This window comes from Mustela putorius, unplaced genomic scaffold (genome assembly GCF_011764305.1).
Source record: "Mustela putorius furo isolate JIRA1106 unplaced genomic scaffold, ASM1176430v1.1 tig00003932_pilon_pilon_pilon:0A:0A, whole genome shotgun sequence".
In the NCBI taxonomy this organism is placed as follows: Eukaryota; Metazoa; Chordata; class Mammalia; order Carnivora; family Mustelidae; genus Mustela; species Mustela putorius.
In genome coordinates this window covers 7,980,959-8,003,145 of record NW_025422077.1, presented here as the reverse complement: position 1 = coordinate 8,003,145, position 22,187 = coordinate 7,980,959, and the positions used below count along the sequence as shown (strand labels likewise).

Below are 22,187 nucleotides of genomic sequence, written 5' to 3'. Positions count from 1 at the left end.
TTTCCTTAAATTTATGCTTCTATTAACTGAAATCTTCCAGTTGTAATCATAAAGAATTACAATATACTGCTTCGTTTTCTGTCACCTTTAAGATACTATTTTCTCAAATTCCTCTACTAAAGCATCTTTCTCGATGTTAATCCAAGTTTTATCTACCCAGAGGTCTAAATGAGTTGGTGGTGGAGGGGGGCGGTTTGGGGAAATGTATTTTCCCGGAAATAGTGGTAACCCACAATATAAAACTTCTGTGCCTTCAGAGGCAAAATGCAATACACTAGGTTTTGACCCTGACCTCATCATCTAAACTTCCTGCTCTCACCTACTAGGAACTCTTAATCATTTAACTCTTACTTTTTGTCTCACAAGCATTTATCACTATCTAAAAATATCACCTTATTTATGGCCTGATCTCCCATAAGAATATAATCTCCAGGGAGTAGGGAGGGCTCTTATGTGTCTCACTGATTCAATCCCAGCTTCCAGAATAATACCTGGCTCATATAAAACACTTAATATGTACTGACTGAATTATAACTTCTTACAATACTCTAAAGAATTGGGACATTATTTATAAATCAATAAACCAGTTAGTAAAATCGGGATTCTTATTTTCTACCATTATAGAGAAAAATCAAGAGGAAAAATACACCTGCCCATCAACTCTTGCTAAATTAGATACGAAAAAAAGGACTGTTTCATGAAGGTTTTTAAAAGAAATAAACATTACTAATTTTTGAGACCACCGAGGAAAACAGAAGCTCCTTTTCCTTAATATACCGAATTTACAGAGTGAGGATGCCTGACTTCCTTACCTACGATCCTCCAGCCATTATCTAAAGAGTACATTCAGAAGAGACTGACTCAGGACAGGGTAATTTTGATGAAGAGCTTGATATTTACAAAACTATAAGCAGATCATAGTATAAGCAAATACAAAACCCAGAGGGCAATGTTCCCTCTAACAAATATTTTTATGAAGCTGAATCACTGCCATTTCCCTTAGCTTAAAGTGGCTAGGCACTTTCAGTTTAATGACAATATCGTTCAGTCAAGCAGTGAGTGCCAAGTTATGCTATCCATTGGTTAAGATTTCAAATTCACGTTTTTAAATGAAGTTCTTTTGATTGGACAGTGAATTTGAGAAACCCTGCCAAGATGGTATCTGCAAAACTACTGTGCTCTTAGAGTGCTTATCCATCTAAATATATGGAAGAATAACTATGATGTAATGGACACTTTAAACTTTAAATATCAGTAATTTGTGTGGACTTAACCCAGAGTATTCAATCTGGCCAAGGCTACTCTTTGCTGATCTGAACAGCTCTCTGTAGATCTTGAGACACTTGTTCCTGCTGGGGTCAGGCAACTCTTGGTCAGCAGGGTGTTAAACCAGGCAGCCGTCTCAGGAGGGAAAGGGACATCTGTTTCTGCCTTGGTGAGTCTATTTCTCTTGCAGTGGTGCAAGCTGTGTAACTGTCCCTAAAGTACTAACCTTCAGAGCAGCTCACCTTGCCTCCCAACACCAATGCTACTAGCAACACCACTAGCTCTGTGTCCCAGCAGCTAATGCCCAGCTTTTTGTTGAAAGCACTGATTCTACCAAGAACCAATTCTGAATGAATGAATGAATCTGGACTTTCTCTATCCCCTAGAACAATGGTGTATTCATCTATCACTGGTTTGTGGAGTATGTTAGTTCTTCACTTCCTTGTTTAGAGCCATTATCCTGTATCCTATTGGCTTATGAAATTTAAGTTATAATTCTCTTAGTAAACCCATGTTAAATAAATTACTGGCAGAAACAAATCTCAGACTCGGCATAATGTGCCCCAAACACACAAGCTAACAAGCTACATCAGAATTAAGTTTCACTTAGATAAGGTTATCAAAGGAAGCTGGGACGTTGATCGAGCAATGGTTTGGCACCGAAGAAGGGAAGAGCTCATTCCTGTCTAATCACCGCCCTGCTGTCCCCAACCCACTGGGAATACGGTTCCTTTTGTTGCAAACTGAAATTATATCTGACATCCCTTTTCGAAAGCACAGAAACTAGCTGGGACTGCGCCACTGATCTACACAGTGCACCAGATTTGGGATGAGAGGTATTGGCAGGATGAGAATTAAGCCAAGTCAGCCTCTCTGAACAAGTTTCCCCATCGGTAAAAGGTCATAAAGTTACCTCCCCCAGAGAACGGTTAGAAATACAGTGACCGATGTAGGGCGCAGCGCGTGCGTACAGTGAGTGCCCCCGCCGCCAACTGCAGAGCAGCATCCAAGATTCGGAGTGATTATTCGGCTACCGAGGTTGTGCCTGGGGGTGGTTGTGGAGCAACTACACAGCCTAACAACGTGCATCTCGGCGAGCATCTCGCCAGCCCGGAGGAGCCCGGAGCCCGCTCGCAGCTACCCGCGGGGCCAACCAACCCCAGCCCGGTTCCTCTCCGGCAGCCGGGGCGGAGGACAAACCTCGCCGCTGCCGCTGCCGCCACCCGGGGCTCTGAGACGGGCGGCGGGCACCGGAAGCGCGGAGGGCCGGGCGGAGGCCCCGGCGCGCGAGGCACTGGGGAGACCGGTACTTACCCCCGGCCGGCGGGCGGCCGCAGCCAGCCGTCTCCAGGCGGCGACGAAGTCGGGCGGAGGGGCTCGCCGGCTCCGGCAGACGAGGGAGAACAGGGTCCCCAGGAGGAAGGCGGCCGCGGCGCAGCCCAGGTACAGGCAGAGCCTGAGCAGGACGGTGCACGGCCCCGCGCCTCCGGTCGCCTGCCAGCAACCGGGCCCCAGCCAGGAGAGGCACACGGCGGCGAGTGCGGCCACGGCCACTGGCACTCGCCAGCTCCCGCCGCCAGGAGCCCCCGGCGCCGCCGCGTCTTCCCGGGGGTCCGGCCGGCGCTCGCCCGGGGCGCCGGAGTCAGGGCGGCCGCCGGCGGCTGCGGCCGGCGCGAGGTTGAGGCCGGCGCCGCTGCTGTCGGTGGCATCGGGGTGCATGCTGCCTCCTGAGCCGCTAAGCACAGGCACATTTCCTGCCCTGCTGTCCCCCGGCGCTGCCCTGGACGGTGGCCTCTCCGCGGCGCCTCCTCCCCTCGCCGCTCCCGCCGCCGCCGCTCCTGAGGCACGGGCGGTCGGCGCTCATGCCCTCGCCGGCGGCCCACCGAGGGAACGGCTCCAACAGACGCCGCGGAGCTCCTCTCGGCGAGCCCTCAGCGCCGCCACCCGGCGCCCGCCCCGCAGCCGTCCGGCCGGGCGCGCCCAGGTAGCCGGACCTTGTTGTGACTTAAGCTGGCGAAGCCTGAGGCGGAGCGGGGGCGGGGGCGGCCCCGAGGTGCCTGTCAGGCGGGGGGCGGAGAGCGACCGCGGCCCGCTGAGTGACAGGTGGGAGGTGCCCGGCCGCGCCCGGCCCCCACCGCCCACCCGCGGCGCGGGGGCGGGGTCGGACCGCCGCTGCCCCTCAGGGGAGGGGGCGCCACCAATCGCCAGGGTAACTGCTCCGGCCGGCGCTCCTGCTCCCCTCCCCGCAGGGTACCGTCCGCGATGGAAAATTTTGCGGCAGGTGTCAGAAGCGTTTGTAATTCTCCGGCTCAGGTGATCCCTGAATCCTCGCTCTCCGTTCTTCACGGCCAAGTAATCTCCCAAGCTTAGGGTTCCCCAAATTTCTGCTTTGTTTTCACCTGCTATTTAGATAAAATCGGCAAGCATTCCTGATCCTCGCTTTTAATGCAGTTTCCCCCCCAACAACCTTCCTTTTTTTTTTTCCCTTCAGGGAAAGAATCCGACGAACGTGCAAGAGTAATGAAGCCTGCAATTGCTAGTTATGGAAAGGCCCCCAAAGTCGGCCTGGTGCCAGAGGGTGTGCACAGCTGCCATAAGCACTTTGGCTCCAAGTCCCTATGTTTTTGTTACAAAGAGTCAATAGAAGTGTTATTACCTACACGAGCCAAAAGGTCCAAATAATTTCTAGAGTACGTTATTTTCCTAATTCTCCTATCACGATCCCATGCTTAATATACAGATGTTTACTGAAAAGATGCTAATATGCTAAATACTAGTAATTACTACTAAGAGCAGTAAAAGAAGCAGCTGTATCTTTGATAGATGAAAGAATTGTAAAGGAAATGATGGAACTCTGAAGAGATTAATGATTTGAAAGGACGGGTGATAGGGCCAATCGGGAATAGAAAGAAGAAGGGGAAGAAGTAAATAGACGAGAAAAGCAGTGAGAAATAAAGGATGGGGGGAAACAAAAGCGAAGTGTCAGAACTCTCTTCTCATAGCAATCCTGAAGAATTTCAACAGTTCAACTACTGCACTATTGTTGTCCAATAAAATGCGTTATATCCTGCTTCCCAGGGAGCATAGTGAAGAAAAGCATTAAAATGTATTTTCAAATTACTGTGACTATACTGTTTTTCTATAAGGAATCGTCTGTCATTATTTCAACAAAGGACAAATACAACATTCACAGGAAGTAAGATATTTGATGGATTTTTTTTATTTTTAATTTTTTAATTGTTTTATGAATTTACATACAATGAGCCGTGCAATTTGATTTTTACCTGCCAAATACTTTTGTTTGTTTCAAGTTTTTATTTAAATTCCAGTTATTTATTCTTTTGAAACAAAGTATTATCCAAGAGGTTATTATCCAAAAGAAGACATACTGGAAATACAGTGTGCCACAGTTATCTACTGTTGCATAACAAACTACCACCAAATAACAACCATTTCATTTGCTTATGATTTTGTGGGTCAGCAATTTGGACTGGGGTCAGTTGGGCAATTCTGCTCTTCTTGCCTGGGGTCACTAATGAAACTATGGCCTCCTGGATGCATAGGCTGGGACTGTGTGATCTATGGACTCTCTGTTGAGATGGCTTGTCTCTGCTCCCTGTATCCTTACCCTCCAAAAGGTCAGGTTGGCCTTTTTCTCAGGACAGTCTCAGGAATGCCACTTTTTTTTTAAGCTTTTGCTTAGGTTATATTTGCTAATGCTTAGCTTTGCTTTTGCTTAGGTTATATTTGCTAATGTCCCATTGGCCAAAGCAAATCATATGGCCCATCCAGTAATTAAGTGGGGAGGGGCCTACACATGGGCTTAAATAGGGGGAGTATAATTCATTGGTTGCATTAGTTTAACAACTTACCACCATTTGCTTTGAGGGAACACACTAATCAGTTTCTTGTGGATCATCTGGCTGGTCACCAAAATCAGTGGTATCCTGTGACCTAGCACTGTAAATATGTTAAAGTTCACATTTCTTGTTCTTGGAATTGATAGTTCCTCATAATCTAATCCTATTTACTTATAAAATGAACAAATGGACCTAGGGAAGATAGGGGGAAGGGAGACAGTATACAACTATGTTTCTCAGTAAAGAGTTTGATGATTAGGGACGCCTGGGTGGCTCAGTGGGTTAAGCCGCTGCCTTCGGCTCAGGTCATGATCTCAGGGTCCTGGGATCGAGTCCCGCATCGGGCTCTCTGCTCAGCAGGGAGCCTGCTTCCTCCTCTCTCTCTCTCTCTGCCTGCCTCTCTGCCTACTTGTGATCTCTCTCTGTCAAATAAATAAATAAAATATTTAAAAAAAAAAAGAGTTTGATGATTATATATATAGATGTATCATTTAACTTTATTCTAATATTTTCAAGTTATGAAACAAAATGAAAAAAATTCTACAGTCACTTAAATTTAATATCCAGTATTATTGGGCAGCAGATTATTAAAAAAGAATATAAATTGTGTTTAATTATTAACTAATTTCTCCAAAATGCATGTGGGCAAAAAAATTTTTGAACTGATCTTGATACTTTTTCATGATATGTATTAAAAGTAGGCAGGACACAATATGGATTAAATATACTTACATAAATTAGGAAAAGATTTTTAATATTTTCAGATTAACACTATGTATTTAATATTATATAAAGCGTTTATATACTACCAAAACGAAGCCAGTGTCTCTCATTTGTCATTTATTTGCTCTAGGAAAGAGAACATACCTATAGACAATAAAAATTAGTATTAGAGTATTAATTAGAGTATGAATAGGGGTTGCACAGAGTAGGCCCTTAATAAATATTTTTGAATGAATAAATGATATTCTTCCATGATACTATATTTAGAAATAAAAAAATAAAAGTAAAAAAAAAACCCTCATATTTTAATGGAAACTTCTTTAAAAAAAAAGATTTTATTTATTTGAGAGAGAGAGCAGGAGAGCACAAGTGGAGGGGAGGAGAAGGAGAGGGAGAAGCAGACACCCTGCCGAGCCGGGAGACAGATGCTGGGCTAGATGCCAGGACCCTAGAATCATGACCCCAAAGGCAGACACCTAACTCACTGAGCCACCCAGGTATCCCTTAATGGAAACTTCAACTTTCGGAAATCCTGTTTAAAACATAAGTTCCTCACTATAACTCTACAAAGGACATAAGGTAAATTTTATAATCCCATTTTCCAGACTAGGAAACTGAGACTCGGTGAAGTTAAATGACTTGCTCAAAATCACAGAGCTAGTAGGTGGTGGACCTAAATTATAAGATTCTCCTCCACGATGCCATCTTTCAAATAGCTAAAAGTAATGTCAAAGGACAAAACAAACTGCTTTCTATATTATACAAATAATGTCCTTACAAAACCAGTACAATAGCATTCATCCAGCTCTTCAATATATTGTGAACTTCTAGAAGTAGTATGTGACTTCTATTTATTCTTTCATTCAGTACAAAAATATTAGCTAGGTGCTTTGTTAGAAAACAATGTAAAACATAGTCTCTGCAGACAGCCTGGGTGGCTCAATTGGTTAAGCATCCCACTCATGATTTCAGCTCAGGTTATGATCTCAGGGTTGTGGGATTGAGCCCCACATCAGGCTCCCTGCTTAGTGGGGTCTGGTGGAGATTCTCTCTCTCCCTCTGCTTCTGCCCCTTTCTCAAATAAATCTTAAAAAAAAAAAAAAAAAAAAAGGTCTCTGTCCCTGAAGAGCTCACATTCTAACTGGGTTTGGGGGAAAGCATAAAGCAATGTAATATATATTACTAAGGTATTACAAAGTTCTATGGTGGTGAGAAGAGAGCCACTAATTCTGCTTTGTGGAAGTACAGGAGATTCAAATGTGAATCTAAGTCATTTTACTTTCTCAATTTCCTCTTAGAGCACTTAGATATTTTGAAGGTACCCCCTTAAGAAACTTAAAAAATATGAAACTATATTTAATTTCAATTTGGTTGTAAACTTCAACTCCATAAAGACTTCATCCTTCAAAACTTAATTCCTAAATTAAAAAAAATACATTTCCTCATAAGAAAGTTTAGCATACATGAAAAAACCTCCAGCTATTATGCAAAAAAGATCTTTTAATTGCTCTCTGCAGAAAGTCAAGCCCATATTCTGTTCCAAGAGGTTTACAATAAGTGAAAAACAATTTTTGAAAAGGGGCCAGGGGATATTATTTTCATCTTTTCTTTTTTTTTTTTTTTTTTAAAGATTTTATTTATTTATTTGACAGAGATAAATCACAAGTAGGCAGAGAGGCAGGCAGAGAGAGAGAGAGGAGGAAGCAGGCTCCCCACTGAGCAGAGAGCCCGATGCGGGACTCGATCCCAGGACCCTGAGATCATGACCTGAGCCGAAGGCAGCGGCTCAACCACTGAGCCACCCAGGCGCCCCTATTTTCATCTTTTCTGATAAGAGTCCAGATTTAATGAATCTGGGGAAGAGCCTTTTTTCACTTATGAGTTAATGACCCTCTATGACCAGAATTATGAAGAGGCACAAAGCAATTAAAATCTCTGGCCTGAAGAAGCTTATTTACCATCTATTTCATTTGCTTATTGATTCATTCAATATAGACTACTGATGATGTGCTCTTTATAGGAAAAGAAAACCAGGCAAAAGGCAAAATTTTTACAAATTCGTAGTTCAGAAAAAGCCAAAATTAAAGCTTAAGATATAAGCCTTTTTTGCTATTTTTAATCATAAAACATACACAAAAATTAATATTTTACCATCTTTAAGCATACAGTTCAGTGGCATTAGGTACATTCACACTGTTGTACATCCATCACCAGTATCCATCTCTAGATCATTCTTGTCAACCTGTAGTGAAATGCCGCACGCATTAAATAAGAACTTCCCCTCCCCTCTCCACGCCAACCCCCACTAGTCTTTTTTCCTCTTTTTAGATTTTATTTTTAAACAATCTTCACACCCAATGTGGGGCTCAAATCCACAATTCCAAGATCAAGAATTGCATACTCCATCAACTGAACCAGTCAGGCCCCCCACTTCTAATTTCGGTTACTGTGACTTGCCTATTTTAGGTACCTCATATATGTGGGGTCATATTTGTCCCTTCATGCCTGGCTTATTTCGCTTAGCATAATGTTCTCAAGATTCATCCATGTTGTAGCATCTAGCGTAACTTCATTCCTGTTTACGGCTGAATAATATTCCTGCATGAATGTACCACATTTAGCTTATCCATCTGTTGACAGACATTTGGGTTATTTCCAGCTTTTGGCTTTGGTGAATACTGCTACTGTGAACATGGGTGCACAAATATGTGTTTGAAACTCTGCTTTCAACTCCTCTGGGTACATACCCAAAGTGAAATCGCTGGGGCATATGGTAGCTCTGAGTTCAGTTTATTGATCTCTGCCATGGTTTTCCACATCAGTCATACCATTTCACATTCCCATGAGCAATATACAAGGTTCCCAATCTCTCCACATTTTTGCCAATCCTTTTTATTTTTTCTCTTATTTTTATAATAGCCATCATAATGTGTGTGAAGTGGGATTTCATGATTTGTTTGCATTTCCCTAACGATTAGCCATGTTGAACATCTTTTCATGTGCTTACTGGCCATTTGCATATATTCTTCAGAGAAATGTTTATTCAAACCCTTTGTATAACGAACTTTTGACCACAGAGTAGAAAATCATCCCTGGGAAATGGTGCCAGCAAAATTTCATCAGGCAGAATTAAGTGAAATCCTACTTTTTAATCTATAAAAAGAACAGGAGGATACTGTGTACTTGCTGGTAGTTATAACTCGAAAGTACAAAATGCATTGTAAAGAACAAAAATACAGTCAGTTCCTTAGTGACACTCCCTAGGATATGGATAACCCTTAGTTCCTCGCTTTCTTTGCACTTTCATGCAAAAACTGTTATTGACTACCCAATGTATTAGGTGTCTACTGCTGCTATAATAAATAACTACAAATTTAGTGCTTTAAAACAACACAAATTTATTCTTTCTGTTCTAGAGGTCAGAAGCCTAAGATCATGGTATTTACAGGGTTTCATTCCTCTAGGAGGCTTCAGGGGAGAACACCTTTTCTTCCTTTTGTCAACTTCCAGAGGTGCCTGCTTTCCCTGCTTCAAGGTCCCCTTACATCACTCTGACCTCTTGCTGCTTTTTATTTAAAAAAAAATTTTTTTTTTTAGTTTTATTGATATAACTTACATATAACAGCATGTAAGTCCAGGATGTACAGCTATGAAAGGAATACCACAATAAGTCTAGTTAACATCCACCACCTCACATAGTTACGTATTTATTCCCTTGAGATAAAAACTTTTTTTGGAGCAAGAGAGAGAGAGGAGGGGCAGAGGAAGTAGGAAAAGGAATGTTAAGCAGGCTCCACACTCAAGGGCCTTAAGACTCTTAAGCCTTGGGGCGCCTGGGTGGCTCAGTGGGTTAAAGCCTCTGCCTTCAGCTTGGGTCATGATCCCAGGGTCCTGGGATCGAGCCCCACATCGGGCTCTCTGCTCAGCGGGGAGCCTGCTTCCTCCTCTCTCTCTGCCTGCCTCTCCACCTACTTGTGATCTCTTGTCTGTCAAATAAATAAATTAAAAAAAAAAAAAAAAAGACTCTTAAGCCTTAATAGCCTCACTCAGGGCTCTATCTCACCACCCTGAGGTCGTGACCTGAGAGGAAATCAAGAGTTGGGGGCTTAACTGAGCCACCCCATCGCCCCTGAGAACTTCTTACATGATGAGAAACGTTTAAGATCTACAGTATTGACTTTCCAATACGCAATACAGTATTGTTAACTGAAGTCACGGTGCTCTACATTAACAACCTCTTGCTTCTACAACCATCACTCCTACTAACGACTCCAAACTTCTTGACTCTCATTTTTGAGAAACCATAGGATTACACCGAACGCCCCTGGATAATCTAGGTTGATTTTCCCATCTCAAGACCCTTAATCACACACACACACAGAAAAGATCCTTAACCCCACTGCACCAAGTTCCTTTTGCCACGTGCAATGGCCTATTCACCGGTTCCAGGGATTAGGAAGGGTACATATGTGGGGCACCATTACCCTATCACAACTACTATGTGCCTGGGAGTTCGAAGCCGAAAAATGATAGCTTTCAACATATTCCGCAGAGATCACTTCTTTCTTCCTTTAACCACCCACCTCGTTCACCAGTAGTCAGAACGCGTTACCGGCTCTTGAATCGTAGAACCAACTAGTTCTTTGATCGGAGTTCTGCTGATAAAAAGAATCACGAAGTCACAGCTGCCCCCCTTTATTACTGCCGTTGTTTTGGTAACGACTTATAAGATAATTGAAGCCACTTTCCCAACTAGCCGCTGTACCAACTAGGTCCACCGCATTGCCCTTAGTAGCGGGGGTGGGGGTGGGGGTGGGGGGCAGTAGCGGTAAGACCTTAACGGTGCGCTGGGCAACTAACGGCCTCCAAGCCTCATGTCTTCACGTGCGCCTTCCCACTCGGAGTCGTGGGCCTGACTTCCCCCTCCCCGACACCCGCAGTGGGGCGCGGCACAGAGAGCCTCTCTAGGCCTCCGGCCGGCCCACCGCGCTCTATGACGCCCCCCTCCCCCCGCGCCGCGAGGGGCCACGAGGAGCCGCCGCGCCGCACGTTTGGCCCCCGCCCAGTTCCCGCGGTACTCGCGACGCTCCCTCTGCACCCCCCACCTTTCCCTTTCCGCTCTCTCCGCCTCCGGAAGCTCGAGCCGTGCCGCTGGGAGCCGCGTGTGGGGCGTGCGTGCGCGCGCTAGCGCGTGCGCGCGACTCTAGAACGCCGCTGGCGGCGCGCGAGACGGCGGCGACGGCCACAGCACCCAGGTAAGCGGCGCGCGAGCAACCCCTTCTTCCCCGCCCGCCTCCCTCGCCTCCGTTTGGGGGTCCGTTTCCTGTCTCCGGAGCCCAGGCAGCGGCGAGTCCTCAGGGTCGCTGTGAGGAATCCAGCGCGGGAGGTTAGGAAAGACGGCCTGGCCGGGACCCCCACCCCTTTGCTCCGTGGGCGCTGCTGCCCAACCAGCCTCTCCAGTGGTGGGTGTAACCACAACAAAGGCTTCCGAGCCCGCGGCCGGAGGGTCCTTGGGGCCTCCCGCACCTCAGCCGGCCCCTGTGGGAACCGCCCGGCCTACCCCCAGGGTGCGTTCGGGGATGGCCCGGGGGCCGGGGTCGGCCCTGAGTCAGGAAGTGGGGGTAACTGGGAGCCGGGTTCGGGTCGGCGCCGCCCACCTCTGAAGACTTGACTCTGAACTCGGGAGCCTGAGGGCGGCCTCTCAGTTATCTTCTGCTGCCCTGGGGGGGCGGGGAAGGGGGTGGTCAAGAAGAGGTAGTGAACGGACCCTTGACTCAAGTCCTGGAAAACGGATTTTTACTTAGGGCCGGAATTTTCATACCCAGTCGGTTACCTTATTAGGAGCGTATTATACACCTAATTTCAGAAATAATGCGATGTCACAGTAACGAAATGACAGTTTGAAAAATGCCAGATTCTTATTTGGTATTTGTATCTTAAAAAGCATTAGTATTTCTGTTGCTGGCTCTGCGGGAGTTATACAAATGGTAAGTGTCCAAGTGACGCCCAGGCAGCTTTTGACAAATAGAGGTTTTCACTGAGCCCCAGAAGAGTTATTAAATGAATTATCATTTCATTTCTATCCTTTCCCAATATGTTGTAAAGAGAATCGTGACAGTCCTAAGTCCACATTTTCATTTTCCAGTGTTAATTGAATCTCACTAACTTTGAAATAAAAGTTATGGGAAGGATTGCCTAGTGGGTGGGATGGTTGGATAATTTTTTCCATAAATTCAGTTAAATCACCGCAGTGCTTAAATCCTTACAATAACCCTATCTGTTGGGTATTATGCCTGAAAAGTCTCCCAGGTGTTTCGCCACCTCTCATGAACACTAAGTAAGGTGGGTCCTTAACAACGGTTGAGGGTTACATCAACCATGTAAATACAGATCAGAGGATAGTTAATTCTGGTGTGTGTGGTGGAGGTATGGGTGTTGGAGGGGAACAATTGTGGAAAACTGTCAAGGGAACTAGCTCAGGGAAAAGCAGTGAATTTTCTGCTTACGTAGCAGAAAATCTTAAGCCTCCTAGCTCCAAACTCCTTCATCAGATAAACATTCTTTGAATGTCTAATGTTAGAGTTCCCAGTTTAGTAAGGAGATAAGGAACGAAACTGTTAGCTATGAAAAATGGATTTCAAAGAACTATCTAATTATTTGGATTACAAATATTTGTTAGGATTTAGACCTAGTTGATAAAATGTTATGGTTGGGAAAATCATGTCCTCCTAATGCATGAATTCCCTCTGTAGCATCACAAGTGGACATTGAGCTTTTGCTCCAAAATCTATCTAGTGACTCATGGCTCATAATCCTAGAAAGTAGCCCATTCCATTTTGAGCAATTCTGATGTTGATTTAAGAAAAGGTTTCTTTAAAAAAAAACAAAAAACAAGTTTTGTTTTTTCTTTTTTTAATTTTATTAAGAACAGGTTTCTTATAGATTACATCTGTTGATGGAAGTTCTACATCTGTAACTACAAATAACAGCTCTAAAATCTTTTTTCATATCACAGTCCTTTATCTGAGCATACCCTTTCTCTTAACCGTTACTTTTACTATGAATCCCTTGTTCTATAAAACATTGATCATGACTTAGATTCTAGACTCTTCACCATAGCACTGAGAGCTAACTGCTTTATTCAAGAAGTAGTTTGACCAAGCAGAATGTAATGCAGGTTACCCCAAGATTGCATATTGCTATCCTGGGATGACTTAAGAGCATTTTAATGTTTTGATTTCTCAGTCATTCTTTTGCCACTTGGTAAGCTCCAAGTCTTTTTTCAGTGAACGTTCTTTGAACTTGGGCCCCTCAGTGCACCTGCCCTACTCACCTTCCCTCATTCTGTGTCTGTGCTATTATTGTGTTATTATTTGGCAGTTTCAGAGTATACCTCCCCATTAGGTTTTTGGCTTATTCATTTTCCTTTGCTTGTTTCAATACAGCATAACCAGTAAGACGGCTGACTCTCTGGACTCAAATCCTGACTCTACTGCTTTCTAGCCACATGGTCTTTGAACATGTCAGTTAACCTCTGTGCTTCAGTTTCCTTGTCATTACCAGTATTAAATGGTCAGTGAAAATAATCAGTGGCAAATGATCAATGAAAGAGTGCTTAGAATAGTGCTTGGCACGTCATAAAATCTCTGTGAGTGATAGCTTTTTTTTCCACTTATCCATTTGAATCCTTAATTTCAACTATCTCAGTTTTTTTTTTAATTCACAAATTTGATAAAGCTTGAAATCATAAGAGGCATACTTGACACTTATCAGTTTAAATTATTAAAGCCATTTGAATTGCTAGGTCTTAGTCTCTTCATACCTAAAGTAAGGTGGTAAATTTTTTTCCTTTCAGGACTGTTGGGAAACTCTAAGGGTATGGAAGGGTATTAGCTCTAACTTGAATTATTTTGCCATGCACCTTCATAGGGAACTTTACATAGGTCTTACCCAAGATTATCAGGGATCGCAAAATTGACTTGATATGCCAAACACATAAAGAGGAGGCATGTTGGAAACATTTCAAATTTAGTGACTTCCACAATTGTCACTCCTTGTCAGAAATACCTTTGTAATTCACTACCGTCTTTGGACAGGTGGTTTGGTCACAAGCTCAGATTGGGATAGAGAGGGTCATAAGTTAAAGTTCTGAATTCTTGTTACCTAGGTTAACACTTTTTAATTTACTCAAGGCTACCACTGGTTTAGTTTGTGGTTCCCATGAGGTTTTTTTCAGTTTACTTTGTTAATGGAAAATTGCTACATAGCAAATAAATTCCAGCAAAATGTGTGGCAATCACATGTGTATCTAATTTTAACTGTACAGATCCTCTTTTTCTGCACAGAACTGTTCCTAAAACCGTATTGCTAAATAGATCCCATTTTCCTTTAAAAGTCCCCTTGATGAGAAGATCTTGTTATCTTGCAGTTTATTATTAGATAAATCATAGATATCATAGCAATGTATTTTAAAGATTTAAAAAAAAAACCCATATCTTAGTTAAGGACCTTATTTTGAAGCAGAATAAACAGTGATTAATAACATGATCTTTAAACTTTGCCTGCCTGCCTGCCTGCCTGCCTGCGAATCCTGGCTTTGCCACTTACCAAGCTGTGTGACTCTGGGCAAGTTCTTGCTCTGCTTCATTTTTCTCATTGGTAAATGGGAATGATAAAAACCTCTTAACCTTAAATATGTTTTAGCTCTTAGTTGTACTAGAATAGTAATACTAATACCAATGAGAGTTATGTTAGTGATTTTGTGTATTTCCTGAAAAACAAGTTTTTCTGAGGCATGATAGAATGATTTGGTGATTTGTTTTTGAAAGAGTTGTTGTTGTAGTTTTTTAAGATTTTGTTTATTTATTTGACAGAGATCACAAGTAGGCAGAGAGGCAGGCAGAGAGAGAGGAGGAAGCAGGCTCCCTGGTGAGCAGGGAGCCCAATGTGGGGCTCGATCCCAGGACCCTGGGATCATGACCCAAGCCGAAGGCAGAGGCTTTAACCCACTGAGCCACCCAGGCACCCTGAAAGAGTTGTTTTTTAAACTAAACTAGGGAAATTTATGCTCCAGGCAATTCCATAAAACCTTTTGTTTTTAAATTTTGAAGAAACTTAAAAAAACAATTTTTTTTTAAAGATTTTATTTATTTATTTGACAGAAATCACAAGTAGACGGAGAGGCAGGCAAAGAGAGAGAGAGGGAAGCAGGCTCCCTGCTGAGCAGAGAGCCCAATGCGGGACTTGATCCCAGGACCCTGAGATTATGACCTGAGCCGAAGGCAGCAGCTTAACTCACTGAGCCACTCAGGTGCCCCATAAAAACAAATTTTTTAAAAGATTTATTTATTTGACAGGGAGAGCACAAGCCAAGGGGAGCAGCAGGCAGAGGCAGAGGGAGAAGCAGGCTCCCTGCTGAGCAGAGAGCCCAATGCAGGACTCGATCCCAGAACCCTGGCATCATGACCTGAGCTGAAGGCAGCCACCTAACCAACTGAGCTACCCAGGCATCCCAAAAAACAATTCTTTTTTTTTTTTTTGAGAGAGCACGGGGAGGCAGGGGTGGAGGGAAGGGCAGAGTGAGCAGGACAGAGCTAATCTTAAGCAGGCTTCATGCTCTGTCTCATAACTCTGGGATCATGGATCTCACCACCCTGAGATCTTGACCTGAGCAGAAATTGAGAGTCAGACGCTTAACCAGACTGAGCCACCCAGGCAACACCCCCCCTCAAATTTTTTAAATCACAAAGGTATTTTTAACCATGTAATAAAGTGAGAGAGAAAAAAAAATTTACCTGTAACCCTTTTTTATTCCATCCCTTGGTATTTTGGATCAAAGAGTTAATTACCTTACAAAAGAGGGTAACTTTTGGGAATTTAATGGCAAAATAATGTAAGAGCTGGCCAGCCTGCAGTGGCTGTTTTGATTTATTGGTTTCCTTTTTGAACTCAGATGAGCAGAGTTGTATTGACAATGATCAGTCATACTCTTTTTTTATTTTTATTTTTATATTTTTAAAATTAAGTAGGCACTATGCCCAACTTGGGGCTCCAGCTCGCAACCCAGAGATGAGGAGTCATATGCTCAAATTGCGGAGCCAGCCAGGTGCCCGTCAGTCATACTCTTTGTGATGTGGTGACCCATGATCCCAGGCCTATGCCAGGTTCTTTATTTTTACCTTCTATGGGCTTCTTCACCCTCATTCCTCCTCTTCCCTCACAGCCTCATACTCTTAGCTGTTTATTAGCTAAGAACTGGTCCTTCCAGGCCATGCTATGTAATTTTGTTCCCATGAGGAATTCAGTATCATGTGTGTTTTAAGTTTTATATAATTGTTCATTTAATTCTCTTTTTTTTTTTTTTAAAGATTTTATTTTTATTTATTTGACAGAGAGAGATCACAAGTAGGCAGAGAGGCAGGCAGAGAGAGAGAGGAGGAAGCAGGCTCCCCGCTGAGCAGAGAGCCCGATGCGGGACTTGATCCCAGGACCCTGAGATCATGACCCGAGCCGAAGGCAGCGGCTTAACCCACTGAGCCACCCAGGCGCCCTCATTTAATTCTCTTTAGTAAATATTATTTTTGTAGATCTTAGCTCATCCTTTTTGACTGACATAGTATGTCAGATACAATATTTTGCTTATTCATTTTCCTCTTATTAGACTTTGCGTTTTTCCTAACTCATTGCTGTTAGAAACAGTAGTGCTGTGATGAACATCCTTTACATGTGCCCAGAAATACAGTTCGTAGGTGGCAAAACCAAGTTTGTGTCTGACTCTGTTCATTCTTTTTCATTGTGCAGACTCCCAGTCTACTTAATTTATTGCAGGGACACTATATAAAAACAGTAATGGAAATATTAAAAATGTAGTGAGATTGTTGGTTTTCTTCAAACAGGTCAACTTAATTTTGCTCTTTTCCCCCCTGGTTTTTATTTAAATGCGTAAATTGTATTATTAATCCGGTATGGATAAACAGTTTTGTATTGTGCATTTTTCATGCTGATATATCACCTAAATCAGGGGTCCACAAGCTTTTTCAGTAAAGGGTCAGTTGATAAATATTTTAGGCTTTGTGATAAATATATTGTAGTCTATGTCACAGCTACTAAACTCTACAGGTATAGTGTGATAGCTGTCAGAGACAATATCTAAACCTGTGGCTGTGTTCCAGTAAAACTTTATTTACAGAAACAGATGGCAGGTCAGATTTGGTTCATGCACAGTAGCCTGCTGACCCCTGATGTAAATAATTTTTTTAATGGATCATAGTATTTTTTCATTTAAGTTTTTTCAGTACAGGTAATACTATAATGCATACCATTCTTTCTTTTTAGTACTATATTCTTAGGATGAATTTCCGAAGTGAAGGTACTGATTTAAAAGGCTGATGGGTTTTTTATGGCTCTGAAAATTAATAGCCAAATGCCAAGGAGATAAGTTTCAGTTTTTATAAATTAAAAGAGTAGACTTTAATTTGACCTCTAAAACCTATTAAATATCTTTGAGGGTTTGTGGAGAAGGCATCCTTCTGTTGATAGAGTTTTGAAACTTACGAGGGCATTGATCTGTGCTATGGGAAATAATATTTCTTGTATTTATTGTTTAGGTATAAGTTATCTGATTTTTCTTTAAACTTTTAAGATCTACTTACATATCTTTTCTCAATTTAAGTATAATAATGTGTTAGAATTTTAAAACTCACTTGTACTAACCATAAGAGACTCTTAATCTCACGGAAACAAACTGAGGGTTGCTGGGGATTGGAGGGGATAGGGATAGGGTGGCTGGGTTATGGACATTGTGGGGAATATTAGAGTATTAGTGCTATGGTGAGTGCTGTGAAATGTGTAAGCCTGTACAGACCTGTACCTCTGGGGCAAATAATATATTATATGTTAATAAATAAAATAAAACTCACTAGTACTTTGATTAATCTTCACTTAGCTTGATTTTCCCTGAACATTCTATACCATTTGCAGACTGGCAAATTTAATTTATATGAACAGCACAATTACAATTTTAGTATATTTGATTTTCTCAAGTACCTTGGACATCTGGCCAGGGATACTTATATATCTAATAAAGGAAGTCTAACTAAGCACTTAGACATTTTTAATAAATCTGGTAAGTTATTAAATTAAATAAGCATCTAAAAGTTGATTTTGAATAGTTAAGTTTTTATGTTTATTATGTCAGAATCTCTTAAATTCTTCAAAACCTTTAAGGCAGAGTAAGTTACCCAATGATGATAAGATGTATTACCACACATACCTCTCATCTGTCTTATTAACCTATTGCATTAGTACTGATAGTTTGAGTTTGGTTGATTTTTAAATCATGTTTGTACTTGTTTTATAGGTTGCAGGATCACTTAAGCAATAAAAGGCTCCAGAGTATCATGGTTGATTGAGAATACAGATTACATGTTTTTTTAATTGTCGTAGAATTAATCATAATTTGAGTATACTGAGTGCACAATTGGATTGTTGGCTGTATATTATTATATTATATGTACCTTTCCTTTAATGTACCTCATATTATTTGCCCTTTTGAATATCATTACGATTTTGAATATCATATAATAGCTTTCCATGGAAGTACTTTTTCATTTTTAAGAGTATTTTGTGTGTTTTGTTTTCCAGTACTAAATTTTCCAACTTGGACAGTGGAAACCCCTCCTTTTTTTTTTTTTTTTTAAGATTTTATTTATTTATTTGACAGAGAGAGAGATCACAAGTAGACAGAGAGGCAGGCAAGGAAGCAAGCTCCCCGCTGAGCAGGGAGCCCGATGCGGGCCTTGCTCCCAGGACCCTGAGATCATGACCTGAGCCGAAGGCAGTGGCTTAACCCACTGAGCCACCCAGGTGCCCTGGAAACCCCTTTAAACTAGAGCCTTTGTTGTATTATCACGGTATCAGGCATATTTGAATACTGTACCTTCTTATAACAGTAAGATCTTCTAGGCCCTTGTTTTTCTTTACCTCCAGAAATAGAATTAACTGCCTTCCAAGTCATTACAGTTTTTTGACTTATGGGTTTTTTTTTTGTTTGGGGTGTGTGTGTGTGTTTGTTTTTGTTTTTGTTTTTTAAGTGGAGAATAGTATTAGAGGTCAAATTCTAAATTCAGGATGGCTTAGCTGATTTGGGGGAGGTTTAACACCATCCCTTCTTATTCTAAACTCTAATTGTACTTACTGAAGGCAGATTTTCCTTAGGGTTCACCTAGGTGTATGGCTATTTACTGAGGTATATGTTTGTGATAAACTTGCCTTGAGTACTCTTGTGAACTGAACTTAAGTTTCACATCACTGGTACAATTTATTGTTACCCTTGTGCCTGATTATCACTTACTGAGTTACTTTTTTTTTTTTTTTTTGGTGGCTCTATTTTTTTGTCATTTCTCTGTAATCAAACTTCTCAGTTTGGGATATGTAATTACTATAAAAAGTGAAAAGTACTGGGAAATTATTCTTTAGTTTGATGGTAACACTGGCCTCTTTTTCAGATATATTTTTACCACCATGGATCGGTTTATAGATGTATCAGAAGGTGAAGTGGACCATTCCTTCTTTGACAGTGACTTTGAAGAAGCAAAGAAATGTGAAAGTAACACAGTTTTTGGCAAGCAAAATGATGACCCTGAAGAGAGAATAGATAAAGATACGGAAAATTCGAAATTTGGAATACAAAAAAAGGAAAATGAAAAAAAGGAGGTAATTCCTCCAGAAGAACACTCTGTAGAAAATGATAATATGCAAACCAGAAATTCTTTATCATTGACCACTCCAAGATCAAAAAAATTGTGGGATGCTACAACAGGGCATAAAGTACACTTGCCCACTCCAAGGAGAATTCCTAAAATTATAAAAGAAGGTGAGGATGATTATTATACAGATGGAGAGGAAAGCAGTGATGATGGGAAAAGACATGTCAGGTCCAAGTCAGCTAAACCATCTAATAACTTTAAGAAAAACATAAGTAAAAAGTATTCCAAAAATAATTCCTCTTCCTCCTCTTCCTCTCTGTCTTCCTCATCTTCAAGTTCAGGCACAGATTGTTCAGATGCAGGGTCCGATAACTGTATTTCTGATTCATCGCCATCATTAAAGAAACGTCTATGCGGTGTAACCCACTTATCACCAAAACAGAAATATAAACCAGGAATGAAATCAGCAGGAATACAGCCTTCAAGTACTAAACCAAAAGTCAATGATTACCCTGAGGAATCGGAAGATACTGTGACAGATGTCACTCCACTGTCAACTCCAGACATCAGCCCTGTTCAGTCTTTTGAACTGGGAGCATCAAATGATCAAAAAGTAAAAGTTAAAAGGCAGGAAAACGTGAGTCAAGAAGTATATGGAAATGTTGAAGATTTAAAAAATAATTCAAAATCTTTGAAATCAACCAAAAAAGGGCAAGAAAAACATGGGCCTGATCTCACTTCAAAATCTTCAGTGTTAGATTCCAATTCAGACCACAGATACAAACAAAAAGCCTTACATGACACAATGGATCTCAATCATCTTTTGAAAGGTAATTTTCTTTTTAAAAGCTATAAATATTGGGCAAATAGTAAACTTCATGGTATATTGAGCTTAAATAGCAAATACTGTGAATTTGCACTGATTTTTCTAAAATAGATATATTTTATTGTTTGGGATAATTGATGTAATAACTTTACCAAATATCCTATTTTACCTTAAAAATACTTGGAATATCATTAGTTATAATATTGAAAAGCTAATGAATGAGGACTAGTAACTACTACCCTAATTTTGTTTAGTTTCTTACAAAGTCATAAAGTTTGGAGGGACCATATAGACAACAGAAATGAGAGAAGTGGAGACAGATGTTTTTCACATTTGAGAGATGTGGGCATGAGATAGATTTCACTTTCTTCTTTAAGAAAGGCAACAGTACTAAAATTAAAATAAACTGACCTGTTGTCTTCATATCAGAGAAAGTGGCAAGAAATGCTACCAAATGAAATTTTGGAATAAACTGTAGGGAACTATTCAGACTTTAAAGGTTAAAGAGGATTACTTGAAAACTAATTACCAAGTTGATGAAATAGCATAATTCAGGTGGCAGTTCCTTTAAGATACAAATTTTTGGAAGTATTATTGACACAGTAGTCTATTGGCTTCAGGTATATATCACAGTGATTCAGTACTTTTATAAATTATGAGATGATGCCCATGATAGGTCTAGTTACCATCTGTCACTGTGCAAAATTATTACAATATTGTTGACCATATTCCTTATACTGTATATTACATCCCTGTGACTTATTTTATAACTGGAAGTTTGTACCTCTTAATTCCCCTCACCTCTTTTGTCCCCCGCAGCCCCTAACCCTTCCTCTCCTCTGGTAAGCAACAGTTTGTTTCCTATATCTGAGTCTGTTTAGTATTGTTCTTTTGTTTGGGTTTTAGATTCCACATACAAGTGAAAGACAAACAGTGTATTTGTCTTCATCTTATTTCACTTAGCATCATACCCTCTAGGTCCGTGGCACCACAAATGGCAAGATATCTTATCGCTGAGTAATAATTGTATTATATGTATATATCTCATCTTTATCCATTCATTTGGCTATGGATACTTCGGTTGCTTCCATATCTTGACTATGGTTAATGATGCTGCAGTGAACATAGGGTGTGCATGTCTCTTCAAATTGGTGTTTTCATTTTCTTTTGATAAATACCCAAAAGTAGATTGCTGGATCATATGGCCTTTCTGGTTTTAATTTTTTGAGGAACTTCTATTGTGTTTTCTGTAGCTGCTGCGCCATGTACATTCCCAACAGTGTAAGAGGGTTCCCTTTTCTCTGCATCCTCAGCAACCCCTGTTGTTTTTGTATTGTTGATTTTAGCCATTCTGACAGGTGTGAGGTGGCACCTTATTGCGGTTTTGGTTTGCATTTCCCTGAGGATTAGTTATGATGAGCATCCTTTTCAGTACCTGTCTGCTGTCGTAGGTCATCCTGTCATCTTTGGAAAGATGGCTATTCAGGTCTCTGACCTTTTTTAAAAAATTAAAGTGTAATTAATACACACTGTTAAAGTTTCAGGTGTACAGTGTAATGATTGAACAATTCTGTATAGTTCTCGGTGCCCATCGTGACAAGTGTACTGTGAATTTCCTTTCCTTATTTCACCATCCACTCATCCACCTCATCTCTGATAACCACTAGTTTGTTCTCTGTATTTAAGAGTCTGTTTTTTTGTCTTTTTTTCTTTGTTTGTTTTGTTTCTGAAATTCCACATATGAGTGAAGTCATATGGTGCTTGTCTTTCTCTGACTGATTTCTCAATATTATACCCTCTGGGTCC

General features: G+C 41.3%; 2 protein-coding genes and 1 long non-coding RNA gene across 5 annotated transcripts in view; 2 read left to right on the top strand and 1 right to left on the bottom strand.

Annotated features, from left to right (window-relative positions):
• Positions 1-3,299, bottom strand: part of SNX25 (sorting nexin 25) — a 123,064-nt gene extending 119,765 nt beyond the window's left edge. Inside the window, exon 1 of the mRNA XM_013058986.2 lies at positions 2,581-3,299. Coding sequence (XP_012914440.2) covers positions 2,581-2,985 — 405 coding nt within the window. The 5' untranslated portion in view covers positions 2,986-3,299. The remainder of the gene's footprint in view (positions 1-2,580) is intronic.
• Positions 2,589-4,387, top strand: LOC101671244. Its single transcript, XR_006603486.1, has 2 exons — positions 2,589-2,709; positions 3,758-4,387. It is a non-coding gene; the product is annotated as an uncharacterized LOC101671244 (long non-coding RNA).
• A 6,594-nt stretch (positions 4,388-10,981) lies between these two features.
• The window catches only part of CFAP97 (cilia and flagella associated protein 97), a 38,210-nt gene continuing 27,004 nt past the window's right edge, over positions 10,982-22,187 (top strand). Inside the window, exons 1-2 of one of the 3 annotated variants that reach the window (XM_004757735.3) lie at positions 10,982-11,104; positions 19,355-20,385. In XM_004757735.3, the coding sequence (XP_004757792.1) occupies positions 19,371-20,385 (1,015 nt within the window). In that variant the 5' untranslated portion in view covers positions 10,982-11,104; positions 19,355-19,370. The other 2 variants (XM_004757738.3, XM_004757737.3) reach the window with 2 other exon arrangements.